We start from the raw sequence: 23,955 nt of genomic DNA, 5'->3' as shown, positions 1-23,955 counted from the left end.
GCTGAGTGGTGCTGTGGTGGTGCTGAGTGGTGCTGTGGTGGTGCTGAGTGGTGCTGTGGTGGTGCTGTGGTGGTGCTGAGTGATGCTGTGGTGGTGCTGTGGTGGTGCTGTGGTGGTGCTGAGTGGTGCTGTGGTGGTGCTGTGGTGGTGCGGAGTGGTGCTGTGGTGGTGCGGAGTGGTGCTGTGGTGGTGCGGAGTGGTGCTGTGGTGGTGCGGAGTGGTGCTGTGGTGGTGCGGAGTGGTGCTGTGGAGTGGTGCTGTGGTGGTGCTGAGTGATGCTGTGGTGGTGCTGAGTGATGCTGTGGTGGTGCTGAGTGATGCTGTGGTGGTGCTGAGTGATGCTGTGGTGGTGCGGAGTGGTGCTGTGGAGTGGTGCTGTGGTGGTGCTGAGTGATGCTGTGGTGGTGCTGAGTGATGCTGTGGTGGTGCTGAGTGATGCTGTGGCGGTGCTGAGTGATGCTGTGGTGGTGCTGAGTGATGCTGTGGTGGTGCTGAGTGATGCTGTGGTGGTGCTGAGTGATGCTGTGGTGGTGCTGAGTAATGCTGTGGTGGTGCTGAGTGATGCTGTGGTGGTGCTGAGTGATGCTGTGGTGGTGCTGAGTGATGCTGTGGTGGTGCTGAGTGATAATGTGGTGGTGCTGAGTGAAAGGCACAAAAAGCGAGTCTAACAGGGCAGAAGGGCAGAAAAACAAGGGGAAATCGAGAGTCTAACAGAGGGCAGAAGGGCACAAAAAACGAGTCTAACAGGGGGCAGAAAGGCACAACAAGTATGTATATTTTAAAAAGCTGCTACACTGGTATTAAATAAGTTAATAAAATGCTTGTAAAGGTGATTGACAATTAGATGTATGGCTAGTATTGCTGTTAGCTACGCCAAACATCAATGCTCAGAACGTCCGACATTGAAAACTGCTGCAGCATTCTTTGGTGGTAACTGTATGCCACAGGAAAGATAGCATTGACTTGTCTAAGGGAAACAAGGAGCAATGGGAAGTGCTTGTGGGGACCTGGCATTGCACGGGGATATTAGCCAGCAACAGCAGGAAACTTTAAACAAGAAGGAATGCACAAGAGAAAGAGTAAGAGAGGGTGGAAAAATACGTGAGACAATTATGTAAACCATGTACATCTAGGGCATATAGAAGGAAAAGATTGGTGAAAGTGGAGATGAGGGAAATGGGGGTGTGCGAAATTTGAGTAATTGGCTTTTATCTAATTACGTGCAACTTTGGGTGAAATACATGTGATTATGCAAAGTGTGAATTTGTTATTTTGTGCTATATTTTAGCTCAAAATTAGCCCAAGCACCAATTTTCAATGCTATGACACATTTTGTGGTGAAATAGCTCAAAAACACAAGTTTTTAGCATTTTAGTTCACATTATTCTTGGGCTATTGCCATAAAATCTTGATGATTTTGGAGCATAATTATGTGCTGTTGCATAATGGATTAATTTCGCAAATTCATTAGCTTAATTAAAATTTTAGCCAGGCCTAGAGAGAGAGAGAAAACACAAAGATATAGAGTGGGGATAAACCATTATACAGCTCTCAAACATAAGAGGTTCAAGACAGAGGCTGGAGGTCATAGGAGAAAGAAGGCCTGTGGGAATATGTAAACAGGAAATACAGGGCGACACGTTGTTGTAAACTGCAAACGGAAGGGGCAGAATAACAGGAGATGCTAATGAAAATGAGCAAAGGGGAAAGAGTGGCTATTGAAACCAACACCATCCTTTTAGTACACACCGTAATAAACTAACATGGCCATGCACTACACGGACTGAATTCTTGTAAACTTTGTTGGTTTCCAAAAGGCACTTGATTTAATCTGGCACACAGGACTCATCCTAAAAAGCATTCAAAGCTGCATATGGGAAGTGGTGTGGCATAGAGCAACGTACTCACAAACTAAACGCAGCATAATAGGGCCGAGAAATGAGCTGCTTGCTCTCTGCAGATCGCCGGTCCGTCTGTCCCCACAAGTATCGGGTCCAGATTCACTGTTCTTTTGTCTCTGCGCTCGTGTGACACAAAGTGGCACCATAGCACCAAAACTAACTTTTGCATGAAACATACATTTCAAACCATAAGGATGATACGAGTCCATCGACAACGGGGTTTGCAAACCTCGTTTTGGTCTGTTTAAATGGCCTAACATGGCAGGCTCAGCACAAGTTCTTCTAGAATGTATGCATAGCCAGAAGCGCTAAAGAAACACAACCTGGCAACAAACAAAAACATTTCAAATAAAACGGGGACGCTAAATATTGAGTGACACTGATGCTTCAGATGTACTATTTCTGTGGAGTTACATATTGTATACAGTTTCCTCTTGAGAGGTTGTCATCAAGCAGACATTTGTGCTCGAAGATGGTATGTCAAAGATGCAGTATAGTGGTGGCTCGGCTTTACATTGTGGCGCGCGCAACCCTTAGCCTCATGCTAAAAGACCATTTTCGTGCAAGCATGGCTGATGACATCGCCAATGAGTGACTCTTCGTAAATGGGACGCTGCACATTCTTTATCATGCACTCAAACATAACATAAAGGAACGCGGCCGCGAAATGAAAGCCTTTGATGCAGCAGGGGGAGGAGCGGATCCCTTTGAAGTGAAGCTGCTGGCGGCACCACGCTGGGGAAGCAACAGATGGCTGGCTTTGATTCAGTGATGCCAGGCAGGCAGGTGGATAGAAGCACGTGCACGGGACACATGCACTTTGCATTTTTGAGAGCTTAGTATAGCTTTTAGTTTTCCCCAATAGTCTCGTCCTATTCATTCCTTGCGGAATGGAATAGGACGAGACCTAAAAACAGTGATCTCCTGTGGAAAATCCCTTTGTCAAAGCTGCACACCTTGGACATAGACGATAGGCAGCTTGCCCAACCATGGCATCTTGTATTTTGTTGTCCCAGAGAGTTCAGGACTGGGCTTCAGGTTCCGATTTGATAGGTTACAGGGTTCCTAATCCACAATCTAAGAGTCACAGGTTCCCCTGGCACCTGCTTCCATAGGATGCTGCTTTACCATGCAGCTGCGGGACACCTGAAGGAAATGCATGTTTGACTCTGTGGCTACTGACTTCATTCAAAAGGGATGTGGGTCCTTTTTGTTGATTTATTCTTCTGCTTTCTTTAGCTAGTTGTGCTTGTTCTCGGAACCCAAGTTCATTGTTCTGAGCGACCGATCCGGGAGGTTGGAGAGGTCCATTCCATCTACTGGTATGCTCATTGAATTTGAAATCCATGCAGAGGACATGGTGTGTGCGGAGAGGCGTGAGAAGACACACAAGAGTGCTCCTTTACCTTTGAGGGCTCCTCTGGATGCTGCACAAACCAGATTACCTTAGTGCACCTGCAAAACACTAGCCCTCATGAATAACAGTCAATTAACCAATGACTAAGGAATGTGGGCTAACCAATGTGAAAAGCACTTAGAACAACCAGTGCCTCGGAGGGGGCTGATCTTTTGCCCGCTTGATTGTATTAGCTGTGTAAGATAACTGATTCTATCTCCAGCCAGACATCTGCTTGATGGAAACCGGATTTAAACTTGTTTTTCACAGGTCGTCAACAGGTTGTCTTGTAAAAAGAAAATCTGATCAGATTTGACCTGTTGAAAAGAGCTATAATCTGGTGAATGAAATGCTGAGTTGCCTAGTGACTTTGTTCAGGGTGGACGAGAACTCTTTTTAGGTCTCGGCCTGCGTAGGCTGCGCTTGCGCAGTCTCGCTGGCAAGAAATTATGTCTTCTAGTAGGGAGGTAAACGAGCCAGCTCTTCTCCATTGGCTGGCTTCCTAAACGGCGGCCAGACATTGGAGAAGAGCTCTGTTTGTCGCTTTAAGCCTCGTCCGTTTCGGATTGAGGGGCATGTTTTTTCATGTTCTTTCTATCCTTGACGTCATCAGACCAAAACACGCCCCCACTCTGAAAAGGACGGGGTTTAGCCGCAGCTGCTGCCACCATTTTGCTTGTTATTTTCACCCAATGCTTGTGGTAACATTTCTCTCCTGTAAAGTAACTGGTTCTGCTGTACAGCGCTCTGACACCTTCAGGGAAAGTCTGCGCTATATAATCATGCATTAAAAAAGAATAAATGCTACCGGGTCTGAGATTTGCAATGATGTATCTCAGATTCTAAGCTATTCCTAGGAACCTCTGTTCCCGGAACTAGATGTGCTCGGCTCGCGTGGAGGGAGGAGCAGCGGACCGAGCACTCCTGCACTTCCTGTCTCCCATGCCGAGGTCTGTGCAGAGGTGAACGGGCAGAAGATTGAAGGGGGCGGCCTGGGCACCGTGCAGGATGAATGCGGCCAAGGCGGCGGTAAGGAGGAGCGCCCAGGCGAGGGGAATGTGGGAGAGATGCGGCATGTGAAGGCGGCTAGGCAGGCAGGCGCGTGCTGTGCGGGCTCTCAGTGGGATTTGGAGAGCGGTAACTGCTGCTTAGGAGGCAGACCTCGGGTGAACACAGCAAGGGAACACCACAGGAGCAGCCTTAGAGAATTCACTTGAGTAGCATAAGGAAAGATCCAGAAGCAGCACTGGGAACCTCACGGGACCTGCTATGGGGAACTCACAGGAGTGCAGGGGAACTCACGGGGATATCACATGGAAACTCGGGGGTCCCTTCGTCACATCTGGCACCGTTCTGTCATTGCACTTTCTAACAATCTACGTTTCCAGTTGGTCTCTAACCTCACGCGGCTGAGTTGGCATGCTAGCTTTCGGGATGGGGAGCGCGAGTGTGGGGGTTGTATACCTAAGGTGGTGGCTACTCACACATACTCTAACTATCACGAGTGGGGATCAAACAAACAACCCTCTTGTTCCTCTTTGGGGCCAGAGATTGTGCTCTTCAAGCACTGCCCCGTATTTGTTCAAACACTTTGTCACTGCTTTCTTTCTCCATCTGTGTCCTATTTGTGCCTTGCCCTCTATATTGCTCTGGTTGTTTGTGCTTAGCAGTGCTGCCCGGGGCGCCCCTGTATGCGCTCAGTACCACCGCTCCGGGTGTGTTCCGCTGCACCGCTTTGCCCCGTATGCTGTGTGTGCTGAGCCAGTGGCGTAACAATAGCCCCTACAGCTCCTGTGGTGCGAGGGGGGGGGGGGGGGGGCAAGCTCCCACTGAGAACTGTGCACAGGAGCATGCTTCCCTGCTTGTGATCGGTTTTCTGTGCCTCTGTTCCCTGCTTGTGATCGGTTTTCTGTGCCTCTGTTCCCTGCTTGTAATCGGTTTTCTGTGCCTCTGTTCCCTGCTTGTGATCGGTTTTCGTGCCTCTGTTCCCTGCTTGTGATCGGTTTTTAGTGCCTCTGTTCCCTGTGTGTGATCGTTTTTAGTGCCTCTGTTCTGTGCCTCTGTTCCCTGCTTGTGATTTGTTTTTAGTGCCTCTGTTCCCTGCTTGGGATCGGTTTTTAGTGCCTCTGTTTCCTGCTTGTGATCGGTTTTTAGTGACTCTGTTCTGTGCCTCTATTCCCTGTTTGTGATCGGTTTTCTGGGCCTCTGTTCCCTGCTTGTGATCGTTTTCGTGCCTCTGTTCCCTGCTTGTGATCGGTTTTCTGGGCCTGTTCTCTGCTTGTGATCGGTTTTCTGTGCCTCTGTTCCCTGCTTGTGATCGGTTTTTAGTGCCTCTGTTCCCTGTTTGTGATTGGTTTTTAGTGCCTCTGTTTCCTGTTTGTGATCGGTTTTTAGTGCCTCTGTTCCCTGCTTGTGATAGGTTTTTAGTGCCCCTGTTCCCTGCTTGTGATCAGTTTTCAGTGCCTCTCTTCTGTGTGTGTGTATGGCTCTGTGTGTGTGTGTGTGGCTCTCTGTGTGTGTGTGGCTCTCTGTGTGTGTGTGTGTGTGTGTGTGTGTGGCTCTGTGTGTGTGTGGCTGTGTGTGTGGCTGTGTGTGTGTGGCTCTGTGTGTGTGTGTGTGTGTGTGGCTCTGTGTGTGTGGCTCTGTGTGTGTGGCTCTGTGTGTGTGTGTCTGTGTGTGTGTGGCTGTGTGTGTGGCTCTGTGTGTGTGTGGTTCTCTGTGTGTGTGGCTCTCTGTGTGTGTGGCTCTCTGTGTGTGTGGCTCTCTGTGTGTGTGGCTCTCTGTGTGTGTGTGTGTGGCTCTCTGTGTGTGTGTGTGGCTCTCTGTGTGTGTGGCTCTGTGTGTGTGTGTGTGGCTCTGTGTCTGTGTGTGTGTGTGTGTGTGGTTCTGTGTTTGTGTGTGTGTGGCTCTGTGTGTTTGTGGCTCTGTCTGGGTCTGTGTGTGAGCATGGCTCTGTCTGTGTGTGTGTGTGCCTCTCTGTGTGTGTGGCTCTGTCTGTGGCTCTGTCTGTGGCTCTGTCTGTGTGTGTGTGTGTGTGGCTCTGTCTGTGTGTGTGTGTGTGTGGCTCTGTCTGTGTGTGTGTGTGTGCGGCTCTGCGTGTGTGTGTGTGTGTGTGGCTCTGTGTGTGTGTGTGTGGCTATGTGTGTGTGTGTGCTCACCTATTGCCATTGTAAATGACAATACCATTCATTTATGTTTAAAAAAAAAAAAGAAAAATGAAAAAAATGCCAATAGCTCTAACTTTAACAAAGCAGAGACCATTGCTTTGTAAATGCTTGTTTATCAACCTAATGATTTCACGCTTGACAATGTGACTTAAATAGGAAGAGTGTTCCTTCCCACTCTTACATAGGTCGTGGAACTGCAAAGAGCATAGTAAACAAATTGATGCTGTCCTCTTTGGTCTTCGTGTCCTTAACCTTTTTCTTTCATTTGTTTTCACCAGGTTCAGCACCTCAAGACAGACACTGACATGGATCTCCGATTCTTTCTTCTCAAGGTGAGCGGCTTTTGGAGTCTAAGGAGAGAATTGGAACCGTGGCAACTGTAGGTGGGAAGGGATGCACACTATGATTTCTGGGGTCGTAAAGATGCAGTTTACAGAGGAGGGATAGAGTTATAAATCTTGGGTGTTGTCAAACAGATGATCAGCTGGAGATTGGACCAATCGATTTTGTAAAGTGATGTCACTGATGTACTGTGGAACGAAAATTACGGCCAATCTGCTTTTCCGCCTGCTTTATAGATCCTTTGGTTCGAACTTGGCTATGAAGCCAATGGTCATTCGAAAGGGCGGCTTTTACTTTCACTGAGGATACTCAAGTTTATTAGATGTCATCTTGTGCAAAAAATGGTGATGAGCTCCTCATTTTTGGGTCTTCCATGTACTATAACGGATTTGAGATAGTATAAAGTGACATTCATATTATAAGTAAAGTTATTAGCTCATACAGTTATTTTATACATTTTTTCCTGTGGACATATACATATGCTTGCATTGACAACACTTTGCAGGTTTTATAAACGCGATCGGTTCTTAAAAGTTGGTGGCGACTGCTGCATTCGGGTGCATTGCAGATTCAAATCACCCTTAAGACGTTTGAGATGGGCAAGACAAGATGCCTTCATCTAGAAGCAGTATCGAGGCTGCACAAAATGTAGAGATCCATGCTTCCAGTTGATGGAGCAAGGGGTCTGCATTTGGCCCAAGTCGGTATAAAATTTAAGAATTGGTGTTGCGAATCATTTTGCTCTCTTTCTGCGTGCAAAATCCCTCCCATGAGCATTTTTCAGGTATTCACATCCTTCACAATCTTCACAAACTGCTGTTGTAAGAATATCGCAGAGTTCCCCATTTTTCAACACTTAGCACACCCAGAAATGGTTGGTAGCCTCTTTGAAAAATGCAGCAGTGAATTGCACAGAGCCCCCTTTAATTAGTCGCTACAAATGGATCACCCCAAACTTCATTAGCATATTCATATGAAGGCAACAGCATCAGACAAATGTGAGAAAGTGCCACACATGGAAGGCAACAACCTTGTGTCTGTATTTGTTCAAGTGCGTTAATGCCCGAGGCTGAACGCCGAAGGGTTGTAGTGTGTACGCAAGACTTTACCTCATGTTTCCTAACTCCGTTCTGTTGTAGAATATGTCTTTAAAGTGTTGCTGCAGTGGTTTGGCCGGCATTAAGATTACTGACGGCCATTTCCCCAATAGTTGAAACATTCTGCAATCACTGGGGAAATGCTGGTCATTCTTGGAAATCTCTAAGGCAGCAGTAGGCTGACAGAACCAACCATTTGAAATAGTAATTACCGAAAGGAAAGGGTATTGCTGCCGCACACTAGTGTATTGCCACTGCGGCCCTTGCTTGCATGTAATGCTCCGGAACAGGAACAAAAAAATCCGGAAACTCAATCCTGAACGCTAGTCCTCCCTGGAGCAATATCCAGAGATTAGGGTTTGATGACGAGTTGAGCAAAGTTGGTTCTCCTTTTTTTGTGGGGACGCAATGAAGTGCGTGTGGGGGGAGGGGGTGGGAGGGGCACAGACAAACACAGCGCACAAATCAAAGGGCCCAGTGCTTTCACATCCAAAATTATCAGGTGCGACGGTACTGGCCCCAATTTGACTGGGTGTGAAAACCTACCTAGTAAAATTATAGGAGTGCTGATGCACATGTTTGATAGGTCCTAACCCACCGGGGAAGCATGAAAAGCTGCCCTCAGCAGTCCCTAGAACCTCTCTTGCCTCTGTGCTGAGACCACTTTAGTCCCACGCGTTTAAATACCAACATATTAGATGTGGAAATTAAGAGATTTCATATTTTTTTTTTAATCGGGAGAATGTATTTCCCTTATTGAAGCGGAGGCAAATTCAGGTGGGAGGCAGCCAAAATAAACTTTTTGGGGGTGTGGGGTGGGGTTCAGAAATGTCAGGAGTCTCCCCCCTGAATCGGGACTATTGGCTCGTCTGCCCCTGCTCAGAGCCGGTGGTAAATGTGATTACAAAAGTCCACGGAATCTGAAAACCTATAATTTTCAATCTTTTAGTTCTGGTTCTGCAAGGTTATTCTCCGTTCCAGGGAATGACACTTGTGATTGACTTAAGCTCATGAGGAGATAGAAGTCGAAAATGTTCATTCTGCCCTAATATCGCCCAACAGAATGTATATCCAATAGACTTTCGGGTAATTGGACGGCTAGTACCTGTGTCTTTTAATTCATCTATCTGAAGTTGTTACAGGTTTCAGTTCGCTTAGCTTCTCAGTCACATAACACTCCTAGAACGCTAATAAGGCAGTTTATGGCCTTGTTAACTAGATGGCCCCATTGAACATCCTAAAAATTCAAATTGTCTAAAGAATTGTTAATTTCTGTGAATGCCTCGAGTTTTTACTTACTAAAACTGCTTCCGTGCCGTACTGGGAAGCATCTTTTATCTTTTGTGACCCTGCCCTTTCTTATGTTTCTTAAGTATATTTATACGGGGCATAATTTTTCACACAAAACTTGTCCGTATCATTTAGCAGGAACAGCAGAAGGATCATCCCGCGCATCTAGTGTTGATAGCCTGAACCCTTTATTTATCACGGATTTAAAAAAAATATGTTTATACCGCCTCAAATATGTCAAACAGTGAATATGCATTTGTTAAGTACGGTTCTGGTAGAGCACCACTAGTGTGAACAGCGATTTAAATTCAGTAACTCACTGCTATGACGTAGGACCAGTTATTAACAAATGTTGTTCGCTGTTGCTACGTCATGAAGACATTCCAGGCTGCTCTGGCTGGGCTGTGTGAGAGCCAGGCTGCAAGCTGGAAGCACGTCCAGACTATGTAAAATACAGAAGGGATCTGACACCATTTTGTTCGTAAAATGAGGTTGAAAATGTTTTTCGCAAGTGCAGAAGTCCCTCGGGCACAAAGCTTCTCTGGATTAAAGAAACCATCCACTTTTTATCCATCTAAAAATAACATGCTGATTGAGATATTAACCTTTGCAAGAACTGGGGTGCGAGAAATGGACAAGACTGAACAGAGAAACCAGTATCTCAGAAGCAACCTACCAAAAGAGGAACAACAGGCACTATTGAGACTCAGTGAAGACCTCCTAATTAAACCTGTGGACCAAAGGGGAGCAACTGTGATCATGGATAGACACAAGTCGGAAAGAAAACTTGTGAAACAACTCCTAAACGAAGAACACTACAGGCAAATACCAGAGGATCCGGCTCTTAATTCTGAATCAAATAGAAGAACTAATACAAACTGGTAAAAGTGTCAGATGGCTGTCCAAAAAAGGAGGACGTTTTTTAAAAACTAAAATCATCCAGGACACAAGTCAATTACATTCTTCCCAAGATTAACAAAAACTCATTTGAACCACCAGGTCATCCTATAATTTCCATAGTGAATTATATACTTTAACCACTCACAAGATAAGTTAATCTATTCCTAAAACCTCTTGTTTGTGACATACCAAGTTACCTAAAGACACCACAGACCGAATTACAAGTTAGAAAATATTGCATTGGATGAAATGGAAAATACCCAGGTCACACTGGATATTATTAGTCTGTACACTAACATCCTGCAAAAACATGCCTCTAAAGCAATTGAATATTTTTGGGACAGCCGACTGAGACCACATGAGGTTTTCACTGAGTATATCCTGAAAATGGCACAGATATCTCTAAAACGAAAATGTTTCCACTTCAACAAACAACTTTTCTTGCAAATCAAGTAGACCTTCATGGGTTGGTCCCTGTGCTGCAAATAGCAATAATGTTCATGGCCCTATATGAAGAGAAATTGATTTTTGGAAATAATCCATATAAGCATCACATTGGTATATAGAAACATTCTAATTGTGAAGGAAGGGACAAGAGGAAGAATTACAAGAAGTTTTCGAATGGTTAACTGCATGAGTATAGATATGGCTATTGAAACAATATATTGTCGACATTATTATAATGATCAGGAAGGGACTAGAGATACAATTACAAGAATTTTCCGAATACATTAACCTTATGTACTTGGCGAGAATACCTACTTGCTCCAAAGCTCCAGACAAGGCTCATCGCCTTGTCTGTGCAATTTCCTTTAGTGGATCCACAAACCTAATAAAAAATGCTATCGGAATACATTGGAACGTTATTTCACGATTGGAACAATTCAGTAATTTACCACAATTTGCTCTAAAAAGAAATTGTAACATTAAAGGCTGTTTATTTCCAGCTGATACAACAAAGAAGCCACAGACTGTCAACACGAGAAGCCTCTTGGAACTTTTCCACCAAGGAAAGGAAACCACAGGTGTGGGAACTGGTCCGTTTGTGCAAGTGCAATTGATGGGGAAGAATTCAGATGTGACACAAATGTACTATAAAATAAGGAATTCATTAATTGTAACAAACCCCATTGTGTGTTCTTCAGTGTGCCCGTGTGGCAAACCATACATAGGTAAAACAAATTTGGGAAATACAACCATGATTTGGGCAACACAAATCCAGAATCTGATGCAAAACACTGAAGGCACTAATGGTAGAACATTTCCTAGAGGCAAATCATACCACCTCAGACAAAGTGCACAGTCATGTGACAAGGTACTCTCAACATTATTAAGTCCTCAGACATGTCTTAACATGTCAGAGGACTTAATAATGTTGAGAACACCTTGTTGAGATTGGAAGCTCAGATGATCCTACGTCTGAAGACAACTGAGAATTGAGATGTGTCGAAAAATAGGCAACATCTTTGTATAACTGTTAAAAAGATTATCAAGGCCATCCTCTATACTCCTATGCCACTACAATATAAAACTAAGGGAGTGGGTAGCTTTTCCATCCATTAACTGTGACTATGTTCCCCAAGAAAAACACAGTAACTGATTAGCAAGAGCACCTTTGCCTCAGAGTCCTGAAGGATTCGTCGTAACCCGGCAATATTTTTTTATGTTTGTACAATTGACAGAAGACTACTAAAACCAGCACACACTGCTTAGCCTACACATGCCTGAACTATCAAAACACGAAACTCTGCATTCCCATTAATGAGCTGTGATCACTCCTAGGGGCCCGCTGCCCACAAATACATCAGTCACGCACCGAACAAGAGAAAATAACGTTCCAAAGATACACACAGTAACTGAACCACAAGAGTGCCTTTGACCCAATGCGCTTACCGCATCGGTTCTTTACCTGGGTAAATGGAGTTGGCACCACATAAAGGAGCATTACATGTATGAAGCTGAATGAGGAATTTAACTGGAATATGTGTGATTCACACCCACTTACCTCTTTGAACATGTAAGGGGAAAGAAGGCCTGAACTGGCGAAAGTTGGATCCTGTCTTGCTTCACCTCAATGATCTCCCAAGAAGCAAGGCGAATGGACAATGTACAGTGCACAAAGTTATCCGGACAACAGCTAAGTGTCCGTTCTGCCACTCAATGGCAACATGAGAACTATTCAAGATTTGTCTAGTTACAGACCTCACAGGAGGCTCAGCTTATGCAGTATTTGAGTAGTGCTGTGTACATGCTAACAGTCTACAAACACTTGGGTAAACCTCTTTGAGCCTCGCATGTTGACGAACGACTTGGCAGTCCATAGGCTTAGTCTAGGCCACCATTGCATTGCTTTATTCTTTCTTCCTTAATATGTGTTCAGCTGCAAGAACCAACATGAAGGAAATAAAACAAAAATGGATTATTACCTCAATGAACACTTGCGCATTAAGAAGCTTGAATAAAGCCTGAATACATGCAGAGGCTAAGTGGGGTATGTGCCTATATCCTATTGTAGGCACATCAATAAATATAAACCTAACTAATAAGTTTGTTTTACACATAATATTCAGTGTCCCACATCCCTCCTTCAGGAAGATCTTCACCAAAATAATGGTTCCCCTATTGAAGGTCGAACTGTGTAGGTGCACACATGAGGTTGGGGAGAGCGAGGCCCATTGACAGAACCATTTTAATACATTTTCAATATCTACTAACAAGGAAGGGACGTGCGCAAAACTCCACTCCCTAACCATTTGGGACCACCGATTTTTCAAACCTAAATGATTATCTTTTAAGTACTGTATGTTTACATAGGTTTGACAATGTTCTGTGTCTTTATATGTTATAAATGTTGTGTTCTTTGATATGAAAATTGTTTTGATTTGGTTAAACTTTTATGTTCGAGGCATATGGGCTGCAGATGGTACATTATGAATAGATCGCCATCTGGTGTTGGGCTCGGATGATTGCACTTGTTTTTCTCTTGGAGAGTCTTTTGTAGCTTGGTGACTCCTCCTTTGGTTGCTAGTGCGCATGGGCATCGGCTCCATCCTTAGATTGTTTTTTTCCGCCATCGGGTTCGGATGGGGATTGAAGCGCTCCAGATCGACTTCGGAAAGAAGTGACTTTTCGGCGCGTATTCCCTTTCCAATTCGACGGTATTGTTATCGAACGCAATTTCATTTCCATTCCGACGCGTTTCGACTCAAACATCAAAGAAAAACTTTGATCTACGTCAACGAACAGGAGACCTTTCTCGACGTGGTCAAGCCCGGAGTCCATGGAAAAGACTCCATTTAAAAAATGTCCAACGTGTGGTGCTAAGTTCCCACACAAGGACCTACACGAGGTGTGCAACCTCTGCCTATCGCCTGAACACGAATCCAGGGACTGCGAAGCCTGCGCAGCATTCTCCTCCAAGTCCACGATTAGAAACCGTCGAGCTCGAAGACACGAGGTTTCCAGAATGCAGTCGGAGGCGATCCCGGAGCTGTTCGAAGACCAGAACCTCGAAGAAGAAGAGGATCATGAAGAACAGTCGGGGTCGGAAGGGGACGAGTCAGAGGTCGAGGAATTCGACGTTCAACAAACCATGAGTGACGACGTCCCCTTACCAAAAAACCGACCCCGTGCGGTAACGACCTCGTCTTCGAGCCCGGTCAAACCGCAGAAGAAAGTTTCCGACGCCCCGCCTTCGGGCCCGGCAACGAAACCGAAACTGAAACCGAAACTCTCGGTCTCCCACCATGTCGGATCCGAGAAACGGTCGACATCGACTTCGACACCGAAGCTTCATGCAAGGGAAAGCTCGGCATCGAAACATTCCATGTCGAAACCAAAATATGCTTCGACGTCGAAGACTCACTCGACACCGAAAAATTCGGACTCGAGCAAATCCTCGGTGCCGAAAACACCGAACATTGACGATCGAAAGCAAAGGCACCTTTCGGAACCAAAAGTTTTGGTACCGACACAGGAGCAACAAACAGATCCGAAACAAAAGATTTTGTTTATCGATCCACAAACTGGCAAAGTGGTGACGAAGAAGAGGAAGAATGAACAGCTAGAAGACAAAGCTCTTCCTTCTAAGAAGAGAACAATGGGGACAAATACAACTCCTCCTCCTTCTCCTCGACCTAGAGTCACACCCTCTTCTCCTATTCCTCACACTATGCCAACTATTCCTCCACCTTCTACACCAAGACCATCTACACCTCAGACAGATGTAGACAGTGATACAGGGGAGGGAGAACCTCATGAGGACGATGACACTATCCCAGATGAGGAAGACCCATGGGAGCATTATGACGCAGGGTCAGATGATGACAACGACCCACAGTTATATCCCTCAAAACCTTCACCACCTGATGATAACACAGGTTTTGTACAGCTCATTAATAGGGCAGCAAAATATCATAAGGTAGATCTACATACAGAACCTCAAGTAGAGGATTTCCTATTAGAGACACTACCTACTGCACAAAGAACATCAGGTACTCTACCTATGCTGAAGGGTCTTCTCAGTCACACAACAGACATATTCAAAGACCCAGTGAGGGCTAGGGTGTTAAACCCAAGAATTGATAAAAAATATAAGGCAGCTCCAAAGGACCCAATATTTATCAAGGGGCAGGTACCTCTGGACTCGCTTGTAGTTTCTAACGCTCGCAAAAGAGCGAACTCATTATCTACAGAAGAAGCCCCTCCACCTGATAAGGAGTCAAAATTAATAGATGCAACAGGCAAAAGAGTAGCATCACAAGCGGCAAACAGCTGGCGCATAGCCAATACACAAGCGCTACTTGCACGCTATGATAGGGCGCATTATGATGAGTTAGAAAAGCTTATCACACATCTCTCTAAAGAACATCAGAAAAGAGCAGACCAGCTTATACAGGAAGGAAAGATAATAACTAACACTTCCATTAAGTGCGCCCTGGACGCGGCAGACACTGCAGCAAGATCCATCAACACCAGTATCCTGATAAGAAGACATGCATGGCTTAGAGTCTCAGGGTTCAAACAAGAAGTACAAACATCTTTTTTGAACCAACCTTTTGATCAGAAGACACTTTTCGGCTCAGGCACAACCAAGACTTTAGAAAAGATGAAAAAGGACACAAACGGCTAAGTCAATGGGAGCATTACAACAGCCAACACAAAGGGGTTCCTTTTGTAGATCCACCTATAGAGGGGGCTCAAAAAGTACAGGAACAAGTCAGCAATCTACCTCTTTTACACCAACATCACTCAGAGGTAATTCAAGAGGCAGTTAGAGGTAACAACAACAAGGGTAGAGGTCGCGGAAATAATAACAACCGCAACTCCCCAACCCCAAAACAGTGACTTAATACAACTCCCCCCAGACCACATAACACCGGTCGGGGGACTTCTATCACAGTTCCTACCTGTCTGGGAAAACATCACATCAGACAAGTGGGTGAGACAAATTATCCAACATGGTTATTGCCTAGAACTCACAGCTACCCCACCAAACATCCCCCCCAGACAGCGTCCAATGAGTCAAGACCTATCTGACTTTGTTAAAAGAAGAAGTACTATCACTGCTACAAAAGCATGCCATAGAGAAGGTTCCAAAACATCAACAAGGGACAGGAGTATACTCTCTATACTTCCTAATCCCCAAAAAAGACGGGTCTCTAAGACCAATCTTGGACCTCAGACCTCTCAATGCATACATAAATTCGGAACATTTCCACATTGTCACGCTCCAACAAGTACTTCCTTTACTGAAGAAAGGGGACTTTCTTTCTACACTGGATCTAAAAGACGCTTACTTTCACACCCCAATTCACAAAGCCCACAGGAAATACTTAAGGTTTGTAGTGGAAGGACAACATTATCAGTTCAAAGTCCTTCCGTTTGGGGTCACAACGGCACCAAGAGTGTTCACAAAATGCCTAGCAGTGGGTGCAGCACACCTTAGAAGACAACAAATACATGTCTTCCCTTACTTGGACGATTGGTTAATAAAGGCCAAGTCACAAGAAGAATGTCTTCACAACACACAGAAGACCATTCAATTGCTGCACCACCTAGGGTTTACGGTGAACTACAAGAAATCCCACCTACAACCAAACAAGATTCAACAATACCTGGGGGCTACTATAGACACAGAAAGAGCCAAAGCATACCCCAATCCAATCAGGATACAAACAATGGTCACGTTGATACAAAGATTTCAACCACAACACTCACTACCAGCACAAGTGTTTATGCAGCTGTTAGGCATGATGTCCTCCTGCATACTACTAATACCACATGCCAGACTACAAATGCGTCCACTACAGGAGTGTCTAGCGACACAGTGGAATCAGGCTCAAGGTCAGATTACAGATATGGTGTTGGTAAACGACCGGACGCATCGCTCTCTGAAGTGGTGGAACACAACAAACATTTCCAAGGGACGGTCGTTCCTAGAACCGATTCCACAAGTGATACTGACAGCGGACGCATCGCTCTCCGGATGGGGAGCGCATATGGACAAATACACAGTGCAGGGGAAATGGAGTGTGCAGCAAAAGAAACTGCACATCAACTACTTAGAACTACTAGCAGTATTTCTAGCATTAAAAGCTTTCCAAATGCAAATAACCAACAAGGTAGTCCTGATCAGAACAGACAACATGACTGCAATGTATTATATTCAAAAACAGGGGGGGACACACTCTCTCCAACTATCCAAACTAGCACAGGACATTTGGAGATGGGCCATTCCTCAAAAGATCTATCTGTTAGCAGAACACCTACCAGGAGTTCAAAATCAGATAGCAGACATCCTAAGCAGAGAGTCAGAACAAGTACACGAATGGGAGCTGCACGACCAGATACTGCAGCCATTCTTCCAAAGATGGGGGCAACCAGAGATAGATCTGTTTGCCAATCATCAGAACGCAAAATGCCAAAACTTCGCATCCAGGTACCCACACCACCGGTCCCAGGGCAATGCACTATGGATAAATTGGTCCAACAAATTTGCTTACGCTTTTCTCTCTCTCCCACTAATTCCATTAGTGGTTCGGAAACTGCAACAGCACTCAATGACAATGATACTAGTAGCACCCACGTGGGCAAGACAGCCGTGGTTCACCACGCTACTGCAACTCTCATAGGTGCCACATCAAAAGCTAAGATTATTACCCATGCACCTTACGCAGAACCATGGAGAAATAATGCACCCATATCCCAAACAATTGAACCTAGCGATCTGGCTCCTGAGGTCATAGAGTTTGGCTATTTAGATTTACCTCCAGAATGCAGGGAAATCATTAAACAAGCAAGACGTCCTACCACCAGAGCATGCTATGCAGCAAAATGGAAAAGGTTTGCTGTACACTGTAACAGTTATCACATCAACCCTCTGGACGCATCCACTAAACAGATTATTTGCTATTTACTACACTTGCAGCAATGTAACTTAGCATATACCTCTATCAGAGTTCATCTCGCAGCTATAGCGGCGTACCTACAAAACAGACAACATCTTTCCCTGTTTAAAGTACCAGCAATTAAAGCTTCCATGGAAGGACTCAAAAGAGTCATTCCACCAAGACTACCACCTTCCCCAGTCTGGAATCTCAACATAGTACTTACCAGACTAATGGGACCACCCTTTGAACCTATGCATAGGTGTGAAATACAATTCCTCACATGGAAGGTGGCCTTCCTCATAGCTATCACTTCACTCAGAAGACAGGGGTGTGGAATTTTATAAAATATCTCCTTGTCCATCGGGCAGGATGCTTCATAAAGCTACTTGTCCTGTAACAAAATCCACTTGTCCCTTTGGTGCCATGTAGTGGGGTGACAAATTATGGCAGCAGTCTCAATATATAAGAGCTCTGATATAGCCTCTTTGATTATGCCAGGGCTGTTCATACCAGAGTAGTGTTTGAATACTTGCAATCCCCTTATGTTGCCACGTTTCCGCAGATCTACATACTGGGGCTGAATTTAGTGGTGAGCAATAGTTCCTGGGTTAGAATGCCCTTTGAGTCTGGGCCAACCTACTAACTTGCATGTTTTAAGTCTTTTCAACAACTATTCTCTAATCTTTCCTAATACTGAGAAATGTTGGAAATTTACCTCTGACAATGACAGACGTAAACCTTCTTCCAGAGTTGGGGAAAAAGTGGTTGGAGGGAAAGTGAACTTGCAAACACTCAGATTTTCGCATGAGCAAATTTACACATGCATATTTGCTAATGCTAAAATGCAGTTCACAAATATTTTCTAGGAGTACTATTTCTTGTTCTACTACTGTAAATTCTTGGGAATTCACAAAAGCTGTAGAGCTGCAATTTATGCAAGGACATATACCATGGGTGCACTTTTGAGACTTTCTTTAATATTTGGGCCCCTAATTTGGTCTGGCGGTGACCATGGCCTTTTGTGTTCATGAAAATTCTGTCTCTCTCTCTCTGTATCAGCTGGCTTCACTGTGCATTACAGCATTCTGCTCCTTCACAAGGAGTATATCAGCACACAAAGTAGTTATGTTCAGTGCCAGTAACTACTGTGGCAGTGTGCACTATGAGACCAAAAACTATTTTTGCTTTTGCCAATGTTTGTGATATTGGTGAGGGCCCAGCAGCACCCACACAAACAAGGTTTTACAAAAACCATGCCAAAATAAGTCACACATTGACAAAACTAAAAGCTGACCAATTTCAGACCTACTGGCTTTGCAAATGCTTGCTTATTTTTGTTTCCCATAATCTTATTGAAACTGGTTACACTGATTTTCCATTATGAATATTTTTCGGAAATACTGGCATGCATCAACAGATGTTACTAAATGATGCTGCAAACAAATGGTACCTGAAATGTTACTGTAGTTGAGCGACATGTTTTTTATGCCTTCTTTAATTTTTTATGAACATTTTATTTTAAAAGCAAAGAGTCATCAATCTTGCTTTCAAATTCTGCAAATATTTCCATCAAATCAAAGAGCATTTCAGGAGCATTATACATAGCCTCATATTGCTAAACTTTGAAAATGTGGGTACACATGTTAATGCTGAAACCACTGTCAGTAGTGCAGTCAGAGCTTACAACATTTACTTTAAGCGCTCACCCTAATAATAAAGGCTTTCAATAAATAAACCATAAATACAAGTTTGAACAACATTGCCATATGGGCACAAATATTACCTTAACTGCAGACAGTGCCCTTCTTTGATCCATAATGTGGTACTGTATACTGGCAGTAAGAGTTTGTGCTGCAGGGGGTTTGGCCTACTTGTCCCAAGGACAAAATACCCATGAAAACTTGTTGCCCTTGACCCCAAACAATATGTCCTGGGAGTCGGGCTATAAGATTTCCACATCCCTGGAAGAGTAAGTGAGTTGCAAGCGTTTACAATTCAAGAACCATTCATGCAGTTACACCAAAACAAAGTAGTTCTTAGAACAAACCCAAAATTCTTGCCTAAAGTAATTTCAGCATTCCACATCAATCAGTCAGTGGAACTATCGGTCTTCTTTCCAAAACCACAGACGGTAGCGGAAAGGGCCCTACATACATTGGATGTCAGAAGGGCAATATTGTATTATATAGAAAGAACACAAACTTTCAGAAAGACAAAACAGCTATTTGTAGCGTTTTCTCCTACACATAAGGGCAATCCCATCTCTAAAGCAGGCATTGCCAGATGGATTGTAAAATGTATACAAATATGCTACTTAAAAGTAAAGAGGACATTAACTGTTCCTCCTAGAGCTCACTCTACACGTAAACTAGGAGCATCTATGGCATTCTTGGGAAACATTCCACTAGATGACATATGCAAAGCAGCTACCTGGGTTACACCGCATACCTTCACAAAGCACTATTGTGTAGATGTGCACACAACACAACAAGCTAGAGTGGGACAAGCTGTATTAAAGACTTTATTTCAGACAGTTGCAACAGACACGGGCGACCACCGCTAGGGAGAGAACTGCTGTATAGTCTATTCATAATGTACCATCTGCAGCCCATATGCCTCGAACGGAATATGCTACTTACCAGTATGCATCTGTTCTTGGCATAGAGGGCTGCAGAGTGGTACATGCCCTCCCAGCCTCCCCGGAAACCTGTGTCTGTTCCAACAATATCTTATTTAGATACACTTACATGGGCATTTCTAGCTGTATTCTATCATACTACTCCATTCAACCCTACTATGGCAAAACAATCTAAGGATGGAGCCGATGCCCATGCGCACTAGCAACCAAAGGAGGAGTCACCAAGCTACAAAAGACTCTCCAAGAGAAAAACAAGTGCAATCATCCGAGCCCAACACCAGATGGCGATCTATTCATAATGTACCACTCTGCAACCCTCTATGCCAAGAACAGATGCATACTGGTAAGTAGCATATTCCTTATCCATATGTAAGGTCCCTGTCAATAGTGTGTAGATGTTTTTCACAAAAAAACCCTAATGAATTAATCTGAATTTGTGGTCTATGTTTTCATTTTTTGTGCTTTCCTAAGTAGTCACAGGCCTTGTTATAAGAAATATGTGGTGTGGATAATATGATGTGTAAATGAGACAATAAGCATCTTTGAATTCTTAATAAGTGATTACTATAGAAGTACACATTGACTGGATCCTTTGGGTACTCACAAAAAGAGATTATTGCAATTTATGGTCAACGGTGGGGTCTCTATTGCTTTTGATTCAAATTGATCCCTCCTCCGTGTGTGCTTAACTGGATCAAAACCCGTCCCGCATTCTCTATCCTTGCAACCACCACATGGACCAGGCTCTTCAGTCAGTCACACGTCACCAGAACACCTCTTGTATACCTCATCTCATGCACACGCGCCTCACGTTTTGGAACATGCTCAATTATTCATACTGAAACTGATCAGATGTCCGTGTCAGATATCACCTTGCTTATTTGTACATTAGTAGGTGCTTGCCTAATGGCTTAAGGAATAAATTACTTTTGTTCTAGTTGAAGGGGCCTACCTGAAGCTCAACATAACCAAGAAAGAATTCCTGTTATTTGCCACGAACAACAAAGTTACAGGACAAACATGGCTCAACGAGATAAACCTTGACGGTTTCGAACCCCAACTTTCACTGAATGCCGAATCATTTAGGCGCTTATGTACGAAATTGTGAATACCAATTTGGGTATGGCAAAATGGAATATGTGTAACTTGTGATTTCCAATTAGTGATTCCTACGGATTCGCTATTGCTATTGGGAAATCACAATTTAGTTAACTGCGAAATTGCTGTTTCCAAATAGGAAGTTGCAATTTTGGAAACAGATCGTCATGCAATCTCTTGTTTGTCAAATAGATATCACAAACCCTAATCCAGTCTTGGAATGGCTGAAAGCCATGACCAGATTGCAGCGGTCCAGCCTCACGCCTGGGGTCCCCCCCGTGCAGTTGATCTGGGAGGCATGCAAATGATCAGCGGACAACACTGACAAGGAAAGTCATTATTTGAAAGTTTAGCAAAACTTTTCATTGTCAGTCTTCCCTAGCAGTTCAATGATTTAATTGAACTGCTGATTTTCATGCAGGGTGTGTGAAAACTGATGTCTGATACCATCAAGGGTGTAGCCTCTGCATAAATTGTATGTGAAATCTCTCCTGTTGCTATTCAGGTTGTTCTGCAATGTCACTGAGTATTTGTAGGGCGCAGCATTAATCGATGATTAGAATCTAAGCACAGACCTCTGCTACTTGCTTTTACTTGTGCAGTGGGCATTCACCCCAGGGGACTCCATTCAGAGTTGGGTTTTGGTGTGACTAGATGGTTTGGGGCCTAAATGTTATCCTTATTCAGGTGTTTGGCTTAGGGAGGTTTGTTGACTGTGCTGTCTGAATAGTACACGGATGTGGACACTTGATTGTTACCCACTAGTCATCATTGGTTGCTATTGTTTCAGAAACTTCTTTTACTCTTTATAATGTCCATTCTGCTTTGTTTGTTGCAGCCTATTGAGTGGCCGTATCTCTACCCTGAAAGATGAAACGGGAGCTGTAAGTTTTAAAATATGTTTTTTTTGTTTATTAGTTGTTTGAATGTATATATTCAGTTCTAATGGAATTGTTATGCCTCTGGTTGATCATCTTTGTGCATTATTAAAAGGCTCACCTGATTTACACTGCAATTATGTGGCTGCCCCATTTTCCACGCATAAATATGGATGTGTTGCCCTTGCCACGTAATCCATCTGCTACATAAATTTGCAGATCTGTACAAAAATGTTTTGTTTCTATGACCAATTGATCAAAAGATACTGAATAAAGTACTCTTTATAACGATTAACACTTCTTATTGGCTGATTACTGAAATCCGGTGTTAAACTGCTGCAAGTGATGTGAAACCAATTATTTGCCCATTCAATACTAATAGGCTAAAACGCCAAAATACTGAAATAATTCTGCCAGCAAATGTATTGTATCATGCTGCATAATTTTCTTTTTTTTTTCTAATGAATAATTCTGCCTGCAGATTTCTCACCTCTTGAATCTCCTCCAAGTACCAGTCTGGAACCTGAACAATTTAATAAGACCTCCTGCACCATAAAGTGAAGGCATGGCGCCTCTCCGGATGTGACATCACAAATCGATATGTGGCTCACCCGTCTGACGTTCTAATGTCAGTTTTTTTTTTTAGGCGCCCCTCATTGTGGTTCTGGTATTGCTGTATTCCGGAATTTCACTTTCAGAATATATTTTGTAGTGGCTTTTGAGACAGTGCCCCTAAGTAAAAGTCAGGAACTTATCAGTCCTTTCTGTTTTTCTTAAGTACCCTTTTTGTACCCCCATAAGGCATGTCCTTGGGGCAGGTATTCGGCGGCTATCGTGGATCCTGCGGGGTAGCGCCAGGAGAGGAGGGGGTGGGCTTCTTTTATGTCTCAAGACTGCAGCAATTTACAGATGTGTTGCCTCTTCAGATCGTGTATTTGATATGGGTAATAATAATAATAATAATCCACATTTGTAAAGCGCAAACCATCACCTGTTAGGGTCTCTAGGCGCTGGGGGCCGTCGGGAAGATTAAGCAAGCTATTGCCCAGAGTCCCATGGTGCTGGGCTAATCTGCTGCCGCCCCCGGGGATCGAACCGTGATCCCCAGATTCCGGAGTCAGTCACCCTGGCCGCGGCGCCACACCTCTCCGAGAAGGGTTGCTCACCAGTTAAGACTTCCTGTAGAAATTTCAGAAATTTTGAACAAAGGATTGTTTTTCCTCCGAATATTGTTTTTGGTTGTGGTCAAATCATTTGGTCGACAGGCCCAGTTTCCAATGGGAACCGCAGCTACATGCCTGCAGGATCTTTGACCGTGCCTCCGTAGGTGTCTCTACACTTGCGGCCATCATGCCCCCTGATGCTTCGGATTCCATTGCGTCCCTAGCAGTGCCTTTTGCTACCCATGGTAGTGAATATTGTTCGAGCCCATATCGATATCATCTGTGACGCCAGTTCCCGATCCACTTTTAGAACTAAATTGGGACAGGTGAGTTTTGCATACAGTGGGACACTCGGGGAAAGCCAACCTTGGGCTTCTTGCTGAGCTTTGTACAAGCTTCAATTGAGAACTTTGATGTTGAGATGGGAGGTAGTGGGGTTGACATATTCCATCTTTTTGGGCCTTCAACACGACAGTGACTTAAATATTCCTATTGAAATTGGCCTCTGTTGTCCCTTTTGAAGACATTCTTTCTTGTAAGGTTGTCCTATGCAAGGTGGCTGAAGTAACTGAATGTCCTTTGCAGGTTGTAGATGTAATGATGAACATATTGACTGAGATCCTCCATCCCTGTTCCTCTTCAACAGAACCTTTGTTGCCTTGTAAGAAGGCCTCCAATGACAACAACGCACTAA

The 23,955-nt window shown here is 44.2% G+C and overlaps 1 protein-coding gene across 1 annotated transcript in view; it reads left to right on the top strand.

The window, feature by feature from the left end:
* The window catches only part of LOC147691951 (SH3KBP1-binding protein 1-like), a 308,124-nt gene that overhangs the window by 50,110 nt on the left and 234,059 nt on the right, over window positions 1-23,955 (top strand). Inside the window, exons 2-3 of the mRNA XM_086938233.1 lie at window positions 6,743-6,796; window positions 22,059-22,104. Coding sequence (XP_086794359.1) covers window positions 6,743-6,796; window positions 22,059-22,104 — 100 coding nt within the window. The remainder of the gene's footprint in view (window positions 1-6,742; window positions 6,797-22,058; window positions 22,105-23,955) is intronic.

This window comes from Lissotriton vulgaris, chromosome 9 (assembly GCF_964263255.1).
Source record: "Lissotriton vulgaris chromosome 9, aLisVul1.2, whole genome shotgun sequence".
In the NCBI taxonomy this organism is placed as follows: Eukaryota; Metazoa; Chordata; class Amphibia; order Caudata; family Salamandridae; genus Lissotriton; species Lissotriton vulgaris.
The sequence above is the reverse complement of the archived record's forward strand: the minus strand, read 5'-3'. Positions and strand labels throughout refer to the sequence as shown.